The 18,112-nt window shown below is 38.3% G+C and overlaps 1 protein-coding gene across 3 annotated transcripts in view; it reads right to left on the reverse strand.

Annotated features, from left to right (window-relative positions):
- LOC121370686 overlaps window positions 1–16,387 on the reverse strand; it is a 29,296-nt gene extending 12,909 nt beyond the window's left edge. For 2 of the 3 annotated variants that reach the window (XM_041496085.1, XM_041496088.1), the window contains exons 1-6: window positions 16,133–16,387; window positions 9,897–10,065; window positions 6,706–6,815; window positions 4,740–4,880; window positions 2,419–2,663; window positions 1,561–1,639 (exon numbers count right to left, since the gene is read on the reverse strand). In XM_041496085.1, the coding sequence (XP_041352019.1) occupies window positions 1,561–1,639; window positions 2,419–2,663; window positions 4,740–4,880; window positions 6,706–6,815; window positions 9,897–9,957 (636 nt within the window). In that variant the 5' untranslated portion in view covers window positions 9,958–10,065; window positions 16,133–16,387. Of the gene's footprint in view, window positions 1–1,560; window positions 1,640–2,418; window positions 2,664–4,739; window positions 4,881–6,705; window positions 6,816–9,896; window positions 10,066–10,737; window positions 10,872–16,132 lie in introns of those variants that run through there. The other variant, XM_041496087.1, reaches the window with a different exon arrangement.
- Window positions 16,388–18,112: the final 1,725 nt, after the last annotated feature.

Below are 18,112 nucleotides of genomic sequence, written 5' to 3' on the forward strand. Positions count from 1 at the left end.
GTGGTAGTGGTGATATTGGTTGTGGTGGTGACAGTGATGGTGGCAGTGGTGATATTGGTGGTGGTAGTGGTGATATTGGTTGTGGTGGTGACAGTGATGGTGGTAGTGGTGATATTGGTGGTGGTAGTGGTGATATTGGTTGTGGTGGTGACAGTGATGGTGGTAGTGGTGATATTGGTTGTGGTGCTGGTGGTAGTGGTGATATTGGTTTTGGTAGTGACAGTGATGGTGGTATTGGTGATATGGGTTGTGGTGGTGGTGTCGGTGGTAGCGGTGATATTGGTTTGGTGACAGTGATGGTAGTAGTAGTGATATTGGTTCTGGTGGTGGTGATGGTGGTAGTGGTGATATTGGTTGTGGTGGTGACAGTGATGGTGGTAGTGGTGATATTGGTTCTGGTGGTGGTGATGGTGGTAGTGGTGATATTGGTTGTGGTGGTGACAGTGATGGTAGTAGTAGTGATATTGGTTCTGGTGGTGGTGATGGTGGTAGTGGTGATATTGGTTGTGGTGGTGACAGTGATGGTGGTAGTAGTGATATTGTTAGTGGTGATATTGGTTTTGATAGTGACAGTGATGGTGGTAGTGGTGATATTGGTTGTGGTGGTGACAGTGATGGTGGTAGTGGTGATATTGGTTGTGGTGGTGACAGTGATGGTGGCAGTGGTGATATTGGTGGTGGTAGTGGTGATATTGGTTGTGGTGGTGACAGTGATGGTGGTAGTGGTGATATTGGTGGTGGTAGTGGTGATATTGGTTGTGGTGGTGACAGTGATGGTGGTAGTGGTGATATTGGTTGTGGTGCTGGTGGTAGTGGTGATATTGGTTTTTGTAGTGACAGTGATGGTGGTATTGGTGATATGGGTTGTGGTGGTGGTGTCGGTGGTAGCGGTGATATTGGTTTGGTGACAGTGATGGTAGTAGTAGTGATATTGGTTCTGGTGGTGGTGATGGTGGTAGTGGTGATGGTCGTATTGGTAATATTGGTGGTGGTGGTGGTAGTGGTGATGGTAGTAGTGGTGATATTGGTGGTGGTGGTGGTGACGATGGTAATGGTTGTGGTGGTGGTGATGGTGGTAATGATGCATTTGAGATTGTTATGTTTTTGGCACCTTCGCGTGTCGTATTAACATTAACAAAATAGTCGATTTGGCTTCTTCATACTATATTTATTGACAAGATGCACCATGGTGGTCCAATAGTTGTATACTGTGAAATCATATAGATCACAGTCGTTTAAATAAATTCGCTAGAATTTTAACGAAAGACCTGAGCAGCCAAACAATTTAAGCCCACCTCTCAAATGAATTTAGTGGAGCCTAGAACCCACAAAAATCTACGAAGATGCCAATTAATCAATGCAATTATCAGATAATTTGTAGCAAATCCACTATTATGGAAAATATATATTCAAAATTTTCATCATAGAAATCAGGATCCCAAATGTGCCGTGGAACAACAAACACTGCCAGTCTGTCCGTGAATGTTAAGATAAGCGTCTAAGTACTGACTGTTAGAAATTAGTTGAGAAATCTATGTAGTTATTAATTATTAATCTTACCATCATGTCTTTGTGTAACAAAGAATGGAGACTACACTCGGCTAACTTGTTGTCGTCCGCTAAATGGAGTTCCCTGACACTGAAAGGAAATCACATAGCAAAACAATACACATGTACTCAGTGTTAGTGATGTTTATTTTGATGGTCACCGATTGTCTTTCAACGTTAATAGTAGACCTAACTATTAAAGTTTGGAGTTAAATTTGATAACAAAACACGACATTCCTATGTTTTTGTTTTCGATTTAAAATATGATTTTGACAATAAATTCTTATCTTACCGAGAACTCCAACTATATCCGTCCTTTCATTCGAGCAATCAAAATACTGCTTAAAACGGACTTTTTAGGCTTTAAGCTTCACAAACGAAACTACACTGTATTAGCAGTTTGAAGAATTGTGTCAACAAATCTTTAGTTGAATTCAAATTAGTAGTTAGCCAAACAAAATGTCACAGAATAAGGTTCTTTAAAGAATTGTATTTATTTGATTTTCAAATTAGCTTTTTGGCAAATATTACGGAAATATTACTTAGAGATGAGACATTATGCTGGCGAGGGGGATGGGGTCCTATAACACGCTAGTAAAATTGATTAAGTATTTCATTTGAACATGGGGTCCTATAACACGTTAGTAAAATTTCAACTCGAAATATTAATGTTAATACAACTACAAGGTGATGAGCCCACAGTACTAACTGGGATACTTTCTTACTATCGCTAATTTGAAATAATTAATGATGAATCAAGATTTAAACGTAGCTACGTCTTTTTCCATACATTACCCACCCTCCTCCTTCAAGATTTGTTGTAAAAAAAAAAATATATTTAAGTAATTACATTTTATTCATTCAACTTACAGTCTGTTTGGCATGTATTTGAGCAACATGGCGGCGATTTCATCATTGCCGGACTCAACAGCCAGATGATAAGGCATCTTCTTATGTTTGTCTCGTGCGTGCGGTAAGGCATCACTCTCCAGTAGCTTGGCGCACACGCCTTTGAAGTTCCGCTTGACGGCGTGATGGAGTGGGGTCTGCCACTCGCAGTCGCTGATGGACGGGTTCGAACCACGGTGGAGCAAGTTGTTCACAAATATCTGAACCTGTACAGACAACTCAGTTAATGATTTATAATTCAGGGAGGAATCCTGTAGATGAACGCATTGACAACACGAAGGAGAAAGTTGTTCACAAATATCTGATCCCATAAAGCAAAATACTTGTCTTGGACAGAACTGGCGACGTCAGATTTTTGTGTCCACGACAGAGGTACTTGAGCAATTCTCTGATGGAAGCATGCCAAATATTATCCACACCCACACAACTCAATTAAAGAGATTATCCTGAATTTTCTGCTATTGTTGAATTGTTTCCGACCAAAAGGGCATTTTAATGACTAAATTAAATACATTTTCTACTTTAGAACATCAGTGTTAGTATATTCAGTGTGTTCCTGGTCGACCTAATGATTGTAGTAGCTCAAACGTAATTTTATTACCTATTATACATATACCGATATTTTGCAGGCACGAAATTCTTGACCAATTTAGTTTGAACTACTACAAATATTAAGACGATCAGAGGCATATTGGATATATAAACACTGATATTCTAAACAACAAAATGCAGTTGATATATACCTGTGGTTGTTAAAAAGGTTCTGTCCGTCGTATACATGTTACAGTGGCAATACACTGAGGACAGTCCCATTTATGATTGGTAATGTCTAGAACGTGATCTAGAGAATCAGAGACGAAACCTACAGCAACCATATAGACATAGACTGTTGTTTGTCATCAGATTTGAGAGTACATACTAACACATGACATACCTATAATGTTCTAATACTACTTGCAAAAGGTCATAAGCGTACGAGATTGGAGCAAATCCTCAAATTTGGGCAAACACGATAGAGATATTCGATTAAAATAAGCTGGCATGAAACCATTTCACCATTTATTTGCATCATTCTACCCACAATGCTAATATGAATAAATGTTGTTGATCAGATCCGAGCATTTTCGTTCAATTCGGGCAAAAAGCATGATGCTCCTTACAAAAATGGGAGCCCGTACGGCTATGCAAAAGGTTGAGTCGGTGAAAAGAGAATAAGTACGAATACTTTTTTTTTTAAAAGTCAAAATACCTGACAGTGTTTAATAAACGATTGATATTTAAAAGTGAGTTCATAATAATGTAAGACATTCGTTTAACATTCTTCTCCCCCACCCCGACCCCCACCCAACAAATAACCAACAACCAATGAACGAGCAATCTTTTTATCTTTCTAATGTTAACACGCACAATATTTGTGCTAAGAGGTTGTTCTGAGTTTCCTGCCATTATAACTAATGTAGTTCTTCTAGCGACTTCATTTACGCATTTAATACATTTTCCTGTCTTTTACATTGTATATCCATGTTTCTGGTGGTCCTAATATATTTTGTAGTTCTAACTGAATTTTACTTTCTAATAATTTACGAAAAACCATATATATTTTTTTTTAAAAGTAGGGGAACTCTAATAAGAATTTACAAGTGACAAAATAGTGAATTAATTGGGCAAACATTACAACCGGTGGTTCAGTATTACAGTAGGTTTTATGACCACCAAAGATCTTGAAGGACGATTGGGGTCAAAAGTGAAATTTGGAAGTTGACGTTTTTTTTATCAGTAAATCGCAAATTCAAACAATAAAAATGACTAAAAAACAAAACAATAACAACTGTATGATCAACAGAATGAAAAAGATTGACAGAAATAATGTTTCACGAGGTGATTAATCGACCTTCCTGGAAATTGTCAAAATCGAGAATGACACCCCACGCACGTGTACGGGACAACTGCGTGATGCACGTGCAAATTATGGAATGTGTTTCGGTGTGATGATAAACAGACCTGAACGTTCTTTACTAGGATGTCTGTGGTCAAAACGTATGTTCGGTCTAATAGTTGATATCAACATTAATATTTCAGGTTCCCCATTTATTTTGAAGAGTATATATTAGGAAATATAATCAGGTTTAAGCAGCAACAAACATCAGGGCGATGAGTAACACATTAAACGTACAGACGCTGATGTTCTAAACGAAAAAATGTATCTTAGTCGTTAAAAATGCTAGCTGGAAAATGACAGCAATCTCCGGGCGGTGTGTGTATTAGCTTTAAAACACAACTACCTTCAATTCTGTAGAGACTTCCGACACGACGAACAGCAGTGCCTTGTCCTTGTTTCCGTGTTTTTTAATGATCCAGTCAATCATCACCTCAGTCTCTGCCTCCTGACGACCGACGTACTGAGTCTGAGTTTTGAGCGCCACCTGCAACCACCCAAACCATGACAACGCCGTTACAGCTCTTTCATATTGTTTTGCTCACAAACCCAACATGAGGTTCTCGACCAGAACAACTCATTATAGACTCTATAAAGTCCTTTCTTTTGGATTTTGAGTTAGTTGTTTTTAGAAAGTTTGTACATATATGTATATAAGTATTCCATTACAAACAAAACACAATATTCGCAAAAGTAAACTATAAAAAATATGGCAGCCATCAACTATGATTTAGGTCACAGGGATTACTTTGCTCTAAACATGATCTTCATCCTATATTGCTTGTATGTCAGTATATATACTTAATTTGAACCTTTGGAATAACTGTCTTTTAGTTACATTGGGGATGACGCTGGCATAATCCTCAGCCAGACACTGACAGATATTAGATACTTTGAATTAGCTGGATTGGTCCAAACAGGACTAATTAGGAATAATCTGAAAGCTGATGTTTGCATGCTGACATATGCGGCTAAGATGGTTTCAATATGCGTGTACATCTTAGCTAACAAGAAAATAGTTCACGTGATTTAAATATTTATGTCACCGACGGTTACATGAAAAGTATTGGCGTAACCGGTGAATCACCTATTCCTAACATACCAATACTAAGGTTTTGTATTACCTCAACGTTCCAAATGTATGATTTATAAACACACTGATTTGTATTGACATAGTATCAATTTGACTTCTGAGGTAGGCCTACTGCAAGTGTCCAAACAGGTGCTTCTGAAGTCTGCGTCATTTAATTTTAGAAGGTCATTGTTTATCACATAACAAATTGACGGTTCACGAGAATTTAAGGTTGCAAAGGTTCACGTCAAATACTGTGCCCCACATTTGAAACCTGGATACAATCCTGGCCTATCAATGTAGTCAAAGCTCTGGGAAATTGAAGCAGTTCAGAAAACATGACCAGGGATGTGTGTGTGTGGGGGGGGGGGGGGGGGGGGGGGGGGGGGGGGGGTATAGACGAAATATAGCTCAGACTAAGTGCGCTTGAAAAGATTCTGGTGGAATATCCCATCCCATCTTCTTAACTAGTATCATGTTTAAAAAAAATGTTTACCTTTAATATCTATTCAGTGTGTTATAATACGCGTACAAATAAACCCAAACCCAAGACAGTTTCATATATAATAGATCATCAAACGTCCAAATGCCCCCATCTTTCTAAATAATGTCAAAGTTTCATTGGCATTCCGCATCATGTCATTGGGCCCCCCACCTAAATGGATTTTCTGGATCCGCCACTGTACTCTACAGACTGTTTCATTGTACAAAATATTTAGTTCAGTATAATTTTTAAAAAGTGTTGTAGTGATGACTGTTGAAAATAAATTGTTATGTTTAAATCGGAAAAACTATATAATAAAGACATATTAGAAATAGATTAAAGTTAAAATAATGATACTTCGAACATTTTAACTAATTAATAATATAAGAAATCATCTAGATTTTGGGTTTCTTTTTATATGTATGTAAATAAAACTGGGTTTATATTAGAGGTAAATTAGCTAAATTTGTAGTCTTATTCTGGTGAACACGACAATAATTACTCTGATTAGTGAATAAAAGTATTGATCTTTGTTGTAGCTATTTTTGCCTCTTTCTTTTACAAAACAGACTTAAATGTTCCACATATTTTATTGCCGCAATTTTATCTTTGCACATTGTAACAATCGGTGTTTTGAGTTAGTTTTGTTCAAAAGTATGTATATCCATTAACATAATTATTACATTATAAAACAAAACACAACATTCGCACATATGACATATATAAAATATGGGTCAGAAGATGACCTTGACCTACCTCTTTCTGAAAGACGTCTTCACCGACGTCTGCTCCTAGGATATCAGCCATCGACTGAGAGGAGGGCAAGTCTGCCATCTCAAGGTCGTTCGCACAGAGCTGTCCTGGGTCTGAAACAGTGTTCATTCTTCAGTGAAATATAACTGAACGTGAACAATATTTGTTATGGCAAGACACGCGGACCTGTACACACGCTAAATTATCAGTTTTGTCACAGCTTGATTAGTCGTTATTTATTTGTGGTGCATGTTAAAGTTTGTTTTTGTTTAACGACACCACTAGAACACATTGATTTATTAAACATCAGCTATTGGGTGTCAAGCATTTGGTAATTCTGACATATAGTCTTAGAGAGAAAACTCGCTATATTTTCTATTAGTAGCAAGGGATCTATTATTTGCACCATCCCACAGACAGGATAGCACATACCACGGTCTTTGATATACCAGTCGTGGTGGACTGATTAGAATCAGACGTTTATGGTTAGTAATGAAAGATGTTGGCATATCGACCTTACATCTCGATATTAAGCCGTTAAAACCCATATAGTCGAGAGGCAGTGTTGGTTTGTTTATACTTAGTTTTGTGCTTATAGCCAATTCAGGTTCAAGCACGCTGTTCTGGCCACACACCGTATCTATCTGGACTGTCTGTCAGTGGGTTAGTTTGTTAGTGGTTAGTGAGAGAGAAGTCGGTCTAGTAGCCTAACACCTACCCACCGAGTCATTAAGCTTTCTTTGGGTGGGAGCCGGTACTGGGATGCGAACCAAGTACCTATTTAACAACTATACCACCGATGTCGGTTTATAGGCAGTCATTAACATATACAGTGGACTCACTTGGGATCGATGAAGTATGCCGGTTTACAGAAGCGGGTCTAGGGGGGCCAGGGGCCCGCCCCCCCCCCCCTAAATTTTGCGACAATTATAGTTTTATTATATATTAATTTTCACCCCCCTCCAAACCTCCCCCAAGGTTCCCTTGGCATTCTGCCTCATGTCACTGGGGTCCCCCTAAATGAATTTTCTGGATCCACCACTGGTTTATACAGAGTGCCGGTATAAATACATTTACGGTTCTTGTGATATCGTAAGCGGAAAATACCAACGTAAATAAGATAATGAGACAATGCACTTATAGTCCGTCCCACAAGGAACGCCTGTTTTTCATACTATGGAATTTAATACAAGTTATTTATTTCTGAGCTGATTATTTTCTAAATTGGACACAAACATATTGTGGGTTTGTTATTTGCAAAACACTTTACTTTCTTTTTATGTCAAACCAAACTGAAAGTATTTACAAAAAAAAAAAAAAAAAAAAAAAAACATTTTGTAGCAGAATGGGACGGCTTATATGTATGAACACACAATAATAATACGGGCGGTTCATTGTCAATTAACATTCAAAGAGGAGAGAATATTTCATTTCACTTTGGTTTCTTACTTACTGGGCAACTAACGTCATTGTTCAAAAGGTAAAGTCGCGTGCCGGTGAGGACAGAGCTAATTACTACTACGTCTTTTGTTTGTGAATTTGCATTAGACTGACTGAAACCTTTTTTACGTGTCCATATACCATTACAGTTTCGAACACGCCTGTCCCGGTGTAATAGCCCAAAATATACCCGCCGCCAAATTAACCTGTTTTATACCCCGGGATATAAACTGGACTAGCCCAGAATATACCTCTCTAGTCCAGATTATTTATTTATTTATTTTGTATACAGGTTAGTAATAAAAAATGAGGGTTAGGGTTAGGGTTAGGGTTAGGGTTAGGGTTAGGATTAGGGTTAGGGGTTTGGGTTAGGGTTAGGGGTATAAAACAGGCTAGCCCACTTTAACACCGGGTATAGTTTGGCGGAGGATATATTTTGGGCCGTTACACCGGGCTTAACCTCTGACGTCGCCAATGACTAAGTTCGTTTTCAATAATACCCGGAAAGAATGTTTAGAATAAGCACACTTACATTTTTTTTAGCAAAATTCATGAATACAATGTTTCAAGTATTTAAACGCCAAACAACATTGAAAAATACCCAACAACAATCAAAATCACCATACTTTAACCAGTTAATGAAACTAAAGGTCAACATACAACTATACTTGATATACTTTACGTCTTTAGTGTTAAACTTTATTTTATTTATTTTTTTACATCAAATTATACACGTTTATAAAAATTTAAATACACTAAATATTTATATCTATATATTGTGATGTCAAGAATTGTAAAGTACACAGTTGTAACTGAAATATTCTGAATAATTATGTTTTACAATATATCTCTACATCACGGAATGTATCTATATTGTTAATACACATATATTTTGTATCTCTATAATGTAATGCCATGTACTGTATTTGTATTTGTATTCATATATGTACCAAGCAATGTATTATTATTTGTATCCTACTGTTAACCATCTTGTCAAAATCAGAATATGTATGTTCCTCTTACGCTGTTGCATAACGGCCTGAGTCTCATAAAGTTGTGTTCTGTTCTGGTCTGTTATACTGGTGGATCGACGCGGACCATTGTCACCGTAAATACGGGTGACAATGGCCGCGTTACCATCGTGCTGAACTCTGTACTTGACCATACGGCCAAGTATGTTGAGTACAGTCCCAGGGTGTGTGGTGGTGGGGGGGGGGGGGGAGCAATTAGGACGTTCTCGCTAATCAACTTCTTCACTCAGAAGCTTTTGCATCCGAAATCCGGAAAAGACAGCATCCGGTTTAGGCAGAGTTTGATTGCTAATAGATTAACGATTTCTGGACAAGCAGTACTATGAAATCGTGTCGGTTTACTCTGGCTAAGACATATACTATATGTGCGTGTGTGTGTGTGTGTGTGTGTGTGTGTGTGTGTGTGTGTGTGTGTTGTGTGTGTGTGTGTGTGTGTGTGTGTGTGTGTGCGCGTGCGTATGTATGTGTGTGTGTGTGTGCGCGCGTGCGTGCGTCTGTGTGTGTACGTACGTATACATTGGCCTTACATATACTGTGTGTGTGTGTGTGTGTGTGTCTGTCTGTCTGTCTGTCTGTCTGTCTGTGTGTGTGTGTGTGTGTGTGTGTGTGTGTGTGTGTGTGTGTGTGTGTGTGTGTGTGTATAAATTATAATATTGAATTATTGTATATTAAGCCCTATTTGACCTGAATGATATAAACCACCAATACATTTTACTGCCTTACCGTTAGAGTTCCCGGCTATTTGATTTGATAACTTCTGACGTGCTGTGTATTTCTTCCACATGTTTTCTGTAGTATATGTCCTCACTCGTTTAACTCCAATTGGAAACTTTGTATTCAAACTTGTCCAGATTCCAGTGTCCTTTTGTAACACGTACGTGACATTCAAGTTCTATAAATAAAAATAATGGTAACGTTAAATAATGATACGTGGTATGAAATATATGTTCAGTTATACAAATGCAAATGGATGTAAATATTAGATTAATAAACATAGTAGTAATAGGTAATCGTAATAAACTATTATTATGAATTTCTATTTTGTGTATGAATGTTAGGCGTAAAACAAAGTGTGTGTTTCATGGAATCCGACCTTATCTAGACAAAAGTGCCGACCCTAATTATTTTAACTCGCTTTCTCCCCCCCCCCCCTCTCTCTCTCTCTCTCTCTCTCTCTCTCTCTCTCTTTCTCTCTCTCTCTCTCTCTCTCTCTCTCTCTCTCTCTTCTCTCTCTCTCTCTCTCTCTCTCTCTCTCTCTCTCTCTCTCTCTCTCTCTCTCTCTCTCTCTCTCTCTCTCTCTCTCTCTCTCTCTCTCTCACACACGCACACACACACAGACACAGAAACACACACAGAAACACACAAACAAACGTATTTAATTATACATGTATATGTTAATTTATATGTACATATCATCTTGTGCACAGAATCTGACATTGCCAGCTGCTCTGCATAGGACAGATTAAATTTTAAAAAACATTACTATTCACACGCCTGTAGCTGCATTTAAATTATGCCATTGGCATTAAGAAATCCCGGTTTTTAACAACCAGTTACTACTTACTAACTTCAATCGTGACAAACCACTATCCGGCTACCATTGACGACATCAGATGTTTGATTCATCCTTACGTTTGATGATCGTGGGCTCGTTATCATCACGACTTTTTACTAAGTCCATTACCATTTTCAGTTGACGTGTTCATGATGTTGGAAATTCACTCTATTTTTAGTTCACTTCACTGATACTTAAATATGAAGGAGACACGCCGGTCTTTTTGTCAACAAAGGATGCATGCATGACTAACCACACTTGTGTCTACATAATAATTGTAGAAACCAGGCTTTTTGTGGGTTTTGTACCGGTAGTGGTTAAGCAATCGGACATGACAATGGTAGATGCCCAGAGCGAGGTTTAACAGGTAAATTAATAGCATTTCCTATGTCACTATAACCACCATTCTCTACAGAGAACAACGTGCTTGAACCGTATCGGCCTAGGTGGCGCAGTGGTTAATCCATCGGACTACAGACTGGTAGGTACAGGGTTCGCAGCCCGGTACCGGCTCCAACCCAGAGGGAGTTCTCTCTCACTAACCACTAACCACTAACCACTAACCCACTGTCCTGGACAGATAGCTGAGGTGTGTGCCCAGGACAGCGTGCTTGAACCTTAATTGGATATAAGCGCGAAAATAAGTTGACATTAAATGCTTGAACCTTAATCGGACAATAAGTTTAAGTGAATAAATTATTTTTTATATATATATATATATGAAGAGTTCAGGCTTAAGAAAAACTGTGTCGTGTAATCATAATTTAATCAAGGAGTAGGCCTAACTAGAATGTTAGTTATACCATTATTTACTGAAAATAGTGAAACACATTCGAATTACACATAGCCGATGATGTATAAATCACTGTACTCTAGTGGTGTCCTTAAGCAAAACTAACTAACTAACTAACATTCGAATTGTGCCAACTGACGTTCACATGTTTTAAAGTGTTAGAATTATTATCTATAGTATCGTTGATCACGTAGAAACAAAAAGCAAACGTCTTTCATAGACCAGTTCTTGGGTGTTGGTTGTATCGGAGAAATCAACTATTGGGCCTACTGAAGCGGGTCGACATTGATGTTTTGCGGATACTAGGGAGGTGCGAATTGTAAACGACAGATAGTAAATATATTATTACTCGATATAAACAAAGGATGTTTTTAGTGAAAGGGTTTAGCTTAAGACCAGTTTTTTAAAGTACAATAATAATATGCATTTTCGTATTCATCACTAGAATTATTCAGCTTACTATGATACTGCATCCCCTATATAAAAAAAAAATATATATATATATATACATGTGGATTCATCCTCTTCATCCATTGGACATTTTATTTTATTTTTTAATTGGAGACCTTGGTAGTTATGAAGGGCTTGCAGGCCCTCAAAAGGCCAGAGAGCACAATTATACACGCTGTGTTACTATATAGCGTTAATGGCTAGTTTATTAATAAGAGTAGGCCCGTGAACGTTTCCATTCACCTTTGCCTACCTGAGAGTAACATATCCTATAAAGGACAACGCATCTTCTCCAGTTATCTTCTTCTTCTTTTTTTTTCATTCATTCATTACTTTATACATTTATACTTATTTTCGTGTTTATATCACATTAAGGTTCAAGCACGCTGTCCTGGGCACACACCTCGATTATCTGGTCTGTCTATCCAGGACAAAGGGTTAATGGTTAGTTGTTAGTGAGAGAGAAGTCGGTGGAGTGACCTTTCACCTACACATTGATATCATTAAACTCGCTCTGGGTGGGAGCCGGTACCTGGGTGCGAACCCAATAATTACCAGCTTTATGTCTGATGGTTTAACCACTACACCACCGAAGCCGGTTGTAATCCCCCCCCCCCCCCCCCCCCCCCCATATATTGCTTTAAACAAGTACACTGACTAAACCTGATCGGAGTACACCAATTTTACACTAAAAAATATTACATTTGCATGAGCCGGAATTGCCACAAAGAAGTCTTTAATGTGATATACACGTTTGCAAATTACATACTTTCCTCCATCAACTTGAGTCCAATAAGTACCACAGCAAAGCTATATCTGCCATGAAATAATCACAGTCAAACCCCTGACATGGACAAAACTCTCTGGCGAAGTCAGAGGTTGTGCCCACGACAGATGTGCTTGAACAGTTATCTGATGGAATTACCCACATTACCCAGATTCAAACAGCATACTTGTGGGAACGAATTTCCGGATTTATGCCAACCAAATGAGAAAACTTCTGTGATCTGTGGCCTGTCATTCGTCTTCAGTACAGATACTACGAGTGTTGCCACAAATAAGTACCTTCCAAATTTATGACAACTTTTTTCTTCGAGCTAAATTGTTGTAAAACACTAAATCTTTGGGTAGTTCGTTCTTTCACATGCACATGTGTTTATCACTTACTTTGTTAACAACTTAGATATATATTCTTCAGTTTCGTGACATTTGCCATGTGTTTAAAGGTTTATAATTCATGTGATGGATTTTGATTTTTGATGGTGTAATTATAAAAATTCGTATCTCTTCCTGGGCCTAAGGTAATAATAAAAAAAACATTTGTTTGTTTGGGGTTTTGTTTGTGTGTTTTGTTTGTTGTTTGGGGGAATTTTTTTTTAATTTTTTTTTTGGGGGGGGGTGTGTGTGGGATGGGGGGGTGTTTTGTTTTTTTGCTCTTGAAAACCATATACTATAGCGAATTGAAGGTAACAAAAAAAAAAAAAAAAAAAAAAAAAGGTACTTCAAAACTGAAAGATAACTCCTTTAGGCCTATAGATTTTCTTCTACGGAAAATGAGCTTGCCCCTCCCCCGTTTTTTAAAATATTTACTTGCCATTCTTTGACACCCAACAGCCGATGTGTATTTTTGTGCTGGGGTGTCGTTAAACATTCATTTATTCATTTTACTAGCTAGCATTACGTTTATGTACATGTAGTTGGGTTTTTGGATTTGCTCTTACAGATTTGTGAGAATTGTGTTCAAATGTACAACTTATATAAGGTCATCATCATCATAGTCGTTGTCGACATCATCATCACTCACTCACACACTCACACACTCACACACTCACTCACTCACTCACTCACTCACTCACTCATTCATTCATTCATTTTAAGACTTTTTTTTCTTTCCAGTAAATTTAATATATATTTACTTTCCGAAACATAACCTGTAATGCGTACATCACAAACATTCAAGAATTAATCCAATTTTTTCGAAAGGTTCCGCTCAATTTTCACAGGTTTTGTAGATTACCACTTTCATGTCTTGCTGCTGTTGTTTCTTTTGTCACAGTAAAAAAAAATGTTCAAATACTCATCGGGAAAGAGGTCAAAATTCCAGTAACTCTGAACCGTTATTGGCATAATAATTATATATACTATTAAAATTTTGTATATACATACATACATACATACATACATACATACATACATGCCACAGGTTCGAGTCTCAGTAACGGTATGGGACAATTTGTGAGGCCAGAAAGGATTTAATTATCCCCTGCGCCAGTGCGTTAATATCTATGTATGTAACAGTCAACCTTGACATACATACAATATATAGATATTCATACATCAATAAATATATATATAAATATATAACAGTTACACTGATTTGGGTCTATAGCAAACTAAAAATGTTGCAAATGACAGTCTTGTAGCAGCAAACCACGGAAACACGAATTCCTGTGCTAAACCGTTTCTCGGTCAAAGAATCGTTGGCATCGAAACAAAAGTACGTGTAGTGTTTTCCTGGGGAACAGCAACCCATCTGTCAACTAAGTGGGACGACGCGTCGAAACAGAACCCCGGATCTGCACCACACGTGTTGGTCGTTACAGTGAGGCACGCGTCAAGGTGCTATGTATAACCTACCGTCACAATCTTAATTCCAACAATGTGTGTGTGCTGTCTATGTAGCTAATTTATATACTAGTTTACTACAGGTATTGGGTATATGTTAATAAGTTAATGAAGGAAATTAAAAACTTTATATTATAAGAATTACGTACTTCGAAAACAACGTAATATAATAGATTATTGATTTTTTTTTTTCTCTCGATTTCGGTAACTTCGGCTTATATTATGAGCTCATAGTTGATCCAGATATTTTAAGTACTTACTCAAACATGAGAGTATTAAAATTATCTCTAAATGTTGTTGTTGTTTGATTTTTTGTTGTTGTTTGTTGTTTTGGGGGATTTTTTTTTGTTTAACGACACCACTGGAGCACGTTGATTAATTAATCATCGGTTATTGGATGTCAAACATTTGGTAAATCTGACTCGTAGTCATTAGAGGAAACGCGCTACATTTTTTCCTAATGTAGAAAGGGATCTTTTATATGCACTTTCCCACAGACAGGGTAGTACATACCACAGCTTTAGCACTGGTTGGAACTCTCTAAATGAATAATTGCAGGGATAATTAAATTGTAAGGAGGCATTTCACGACAAGATGATGCTCAGAAGTGGTGGTCGCCTGAACGGGGTTGACGTTATCAGGGGCAGATCCTACGTTTTGTAAAGGAGTCACCTCGAGGAGAGGGCTGGAGGTGACTAATGAATTCCAAGCCAAGGAACAAAATGTTTTTTGTGAAAGCCGAGGTTTACCGAGAATTGCAATTACCTTTTTTATACATTACAATGGCGATTGATTTTTTCTTGCCCATTTAATTACAGTAACAAAACATTAATTTTGCAAACTAATGTTTGCTCATTTGGGCTATTTCTCGTTCCAGCCAGTGAAAATTGTTTGACATCTAATAGCCGATGATTAATAAAAACTCAGTCCACTGGGCAAGAAAAGGTTATAGTTACGCAACAGAGTAAACAGGGGTCTAGGTGGTGGGGGGGGGGGGGGGGGGGGAGAGGGGGGGGGGGGGGGGGGGGGAGAGAGAGAGAGAGAGAGAGAGAGAGAGAGACGGGGGGAGAGAGAGTACAGTACAGTACAGTACAGTACAGTACAGTACAGTACAGTACAGTACAGTACAGTACAGTACAGTACAGTACAGTACAGTACAGTACAGCGCAGCGCAGCAAAGCACAGTATAGTACAATGGAATACAACATAAATAGTTTATTTCTGTTTACTTATATGATATAATTACATAGATATATATACATATAAACAGCTTTGTTACCATACACTATTAAAACTAACAGATGATATACTGAGAGAAAACAGACTGCAAGAGAAAAAGATAGAGAAAGAAAGGGAGAGAGGGAAGAAAGAGAGACAGAGACAGAGACAGACAGAGAGAATGTACGTACGTGCGCACGTGTGTGTGTGTGTGTGTGTGTGTGTGTGTGTGTGTGTGTGTGTGTGTGTGTACAGACAGAAATTGATAACTACAAGCACATATAAATATACCAGCTAGTATATCATCTATAAACCGACCTGTTTAATTACGTGCAGCTGACTTCCCTGTCGTCAGTCACCGATGGGCTACGCCAACACACTCCATGCTTCCTGTTGGGTGAAGTCACATATCAATGAATGGAAATTATCCCATTATTCTTCTCCAATCAATATGTAACCAAGTTCTTTGACGATCTTATAGTGATATACATGTATATATAACTACCACATTCTGGCTTCGTGTGGATATAAACAATGTAGGCCTATGTGTGGCGGATGTAGACGCAAAACGAATTCTTTTTTCCAGTGGTTGCTCTAGCTCTGCACAGTTGGGCGACTCCCGCAATAACCTCTCCTGAGGGCGTTTACCGTCATTCGATATACTCTAGCTTTTTCTATATATTCGATTTGTCATTTCCTGAAACATTAATGTATTTCGAGCGTCTGTGTTATAAAACCACCTCGGTGGATACATTCAACTGATTGGGATTTTTGTCAACTGGTCAAAAGTCGGGGTATGTGCATATAAAAGATCCCTTTCTTCATTAGGAAAAATGTAGCGGGTTTTCTCTGATGACTACGTGTCGGATTTACCAAATATTTTACATCTAATAGCCGATGATTAATTAATCAATGTGATCTAGTTGTGTCGTTAAATAAGATAAACAAACTGTTTTATGATGTAAATATTAAGGAGTTGTACATTCCACGGACTACGCAACTTTAAATAATAAAATTTTACTAAAGCTAAATAGTTACATATAGCTCTCTCTCTCTCTCTCTCTCTCTCTCTCTCTCTCTCTCTCTCTCTCTCTCTCTCTCTCTCTCTCTCTCTCTCTCTCTCTCTCTCTCTCTCTCTCTCTCTCTCTCTCTCTCTCTCTCTCTCTCTCATTGTATCTCATTCTTGGCTTGTAGGATCGTTATATCACTCTCGACTGACTCGGGTTTTGTTGACATCCCAATTCTATGATTGGTAGATAAAAAAAGGCCATGGTATGTAATGTCCTTTCTATGGAAAGGTGCATATAAAATATCCCTTTCTGCTTTTTCGGAAGGAGTTCGAAATAGTAGCTTATTAGTATGGCGGCACCCACCCCCATCACTGTACTTCTAGTATGTATCTTTTTCTCTGTAGGTTTCAGGGCCGTACCCACCGGGGGTGGGCAGGGGGCAACTGAGAATCTCGTGGGGTTTTTTCTTCGGGGTTTTTTTACTCCAGAAAATAGCATACACATCTCATGGTTTAATTTGTATAGTGTTTCATGTTTATAAAAAGTAGTCCCCCCCCCCCCCCCCACCGCACACACACACACACACCCCTTAGGATTTTGATCAGGGTACGGCCCTGGTTTATAATTATTAATCGAATTTCATGATATATACATTAATATTGTCCGCATTTATTAAGATTAAGGGTGGGACGTGGGCGTGTAGTAAAGCGCTCGCCTGATGCGTGCCGGTCCAGGTCGGCGGGCCTATTGGGCTATTTATCGTCCTAGCCAGTGTATCAAGACTAATATATGGTATGTGTTATCCTGCTCGTGGGATGGTGCATATAACTGAAAATGTATTGGATTTCCTCTCTATGACTGTTAAAATTACGAAATGTTTCACATCCAATAGCAGATTATTAATAAATTAATGTACTCTGGTGGTGTCGTGGTCTCTCTCTGGGGCGGATCTAGCTTTTCTGATGGGGGGGGGGGGTCCAAGACAAAAAGGGCACCATAACATTATGAAAAGGCACTACTGAAAAATTACACACGGTTCACATGGACCATAATATAATAGTGCTACAACAGGGACGCTGACAGACGTATTCTACAGTGTTCTATACATTGACAGAATAAATAAATTTGTAAAAAAACCTACAAATCCTAAATAAAAGGGGCACTTCTCAAATTTGAGGGGGGGTCCGGACACCTTGGAACACCCCCCCCCACTAGATCCGCCCCAGTCTCTCTCTCTCTCTCTCTCTCTCTCTCTCTCTCTCTCTCTCTCTCTCTCTCTCTCTCTCTC

The sequence above is a fragment of the Gigantopelta aegis genome, chromosome 4 (assembly GCF_016097555.1).
Source record: "Gigantopelta aegis isolate Gae_Host chromosome 4, Gae_host_genome, whole genome shotgun sequence".
NCBI classification, from domain to species: Eukaryota; Metazoa; Mollusca; class Gastropoda; order Neomphalida; family Peltospiridae; genus Gigantopelta; species Gigantopelta aegis.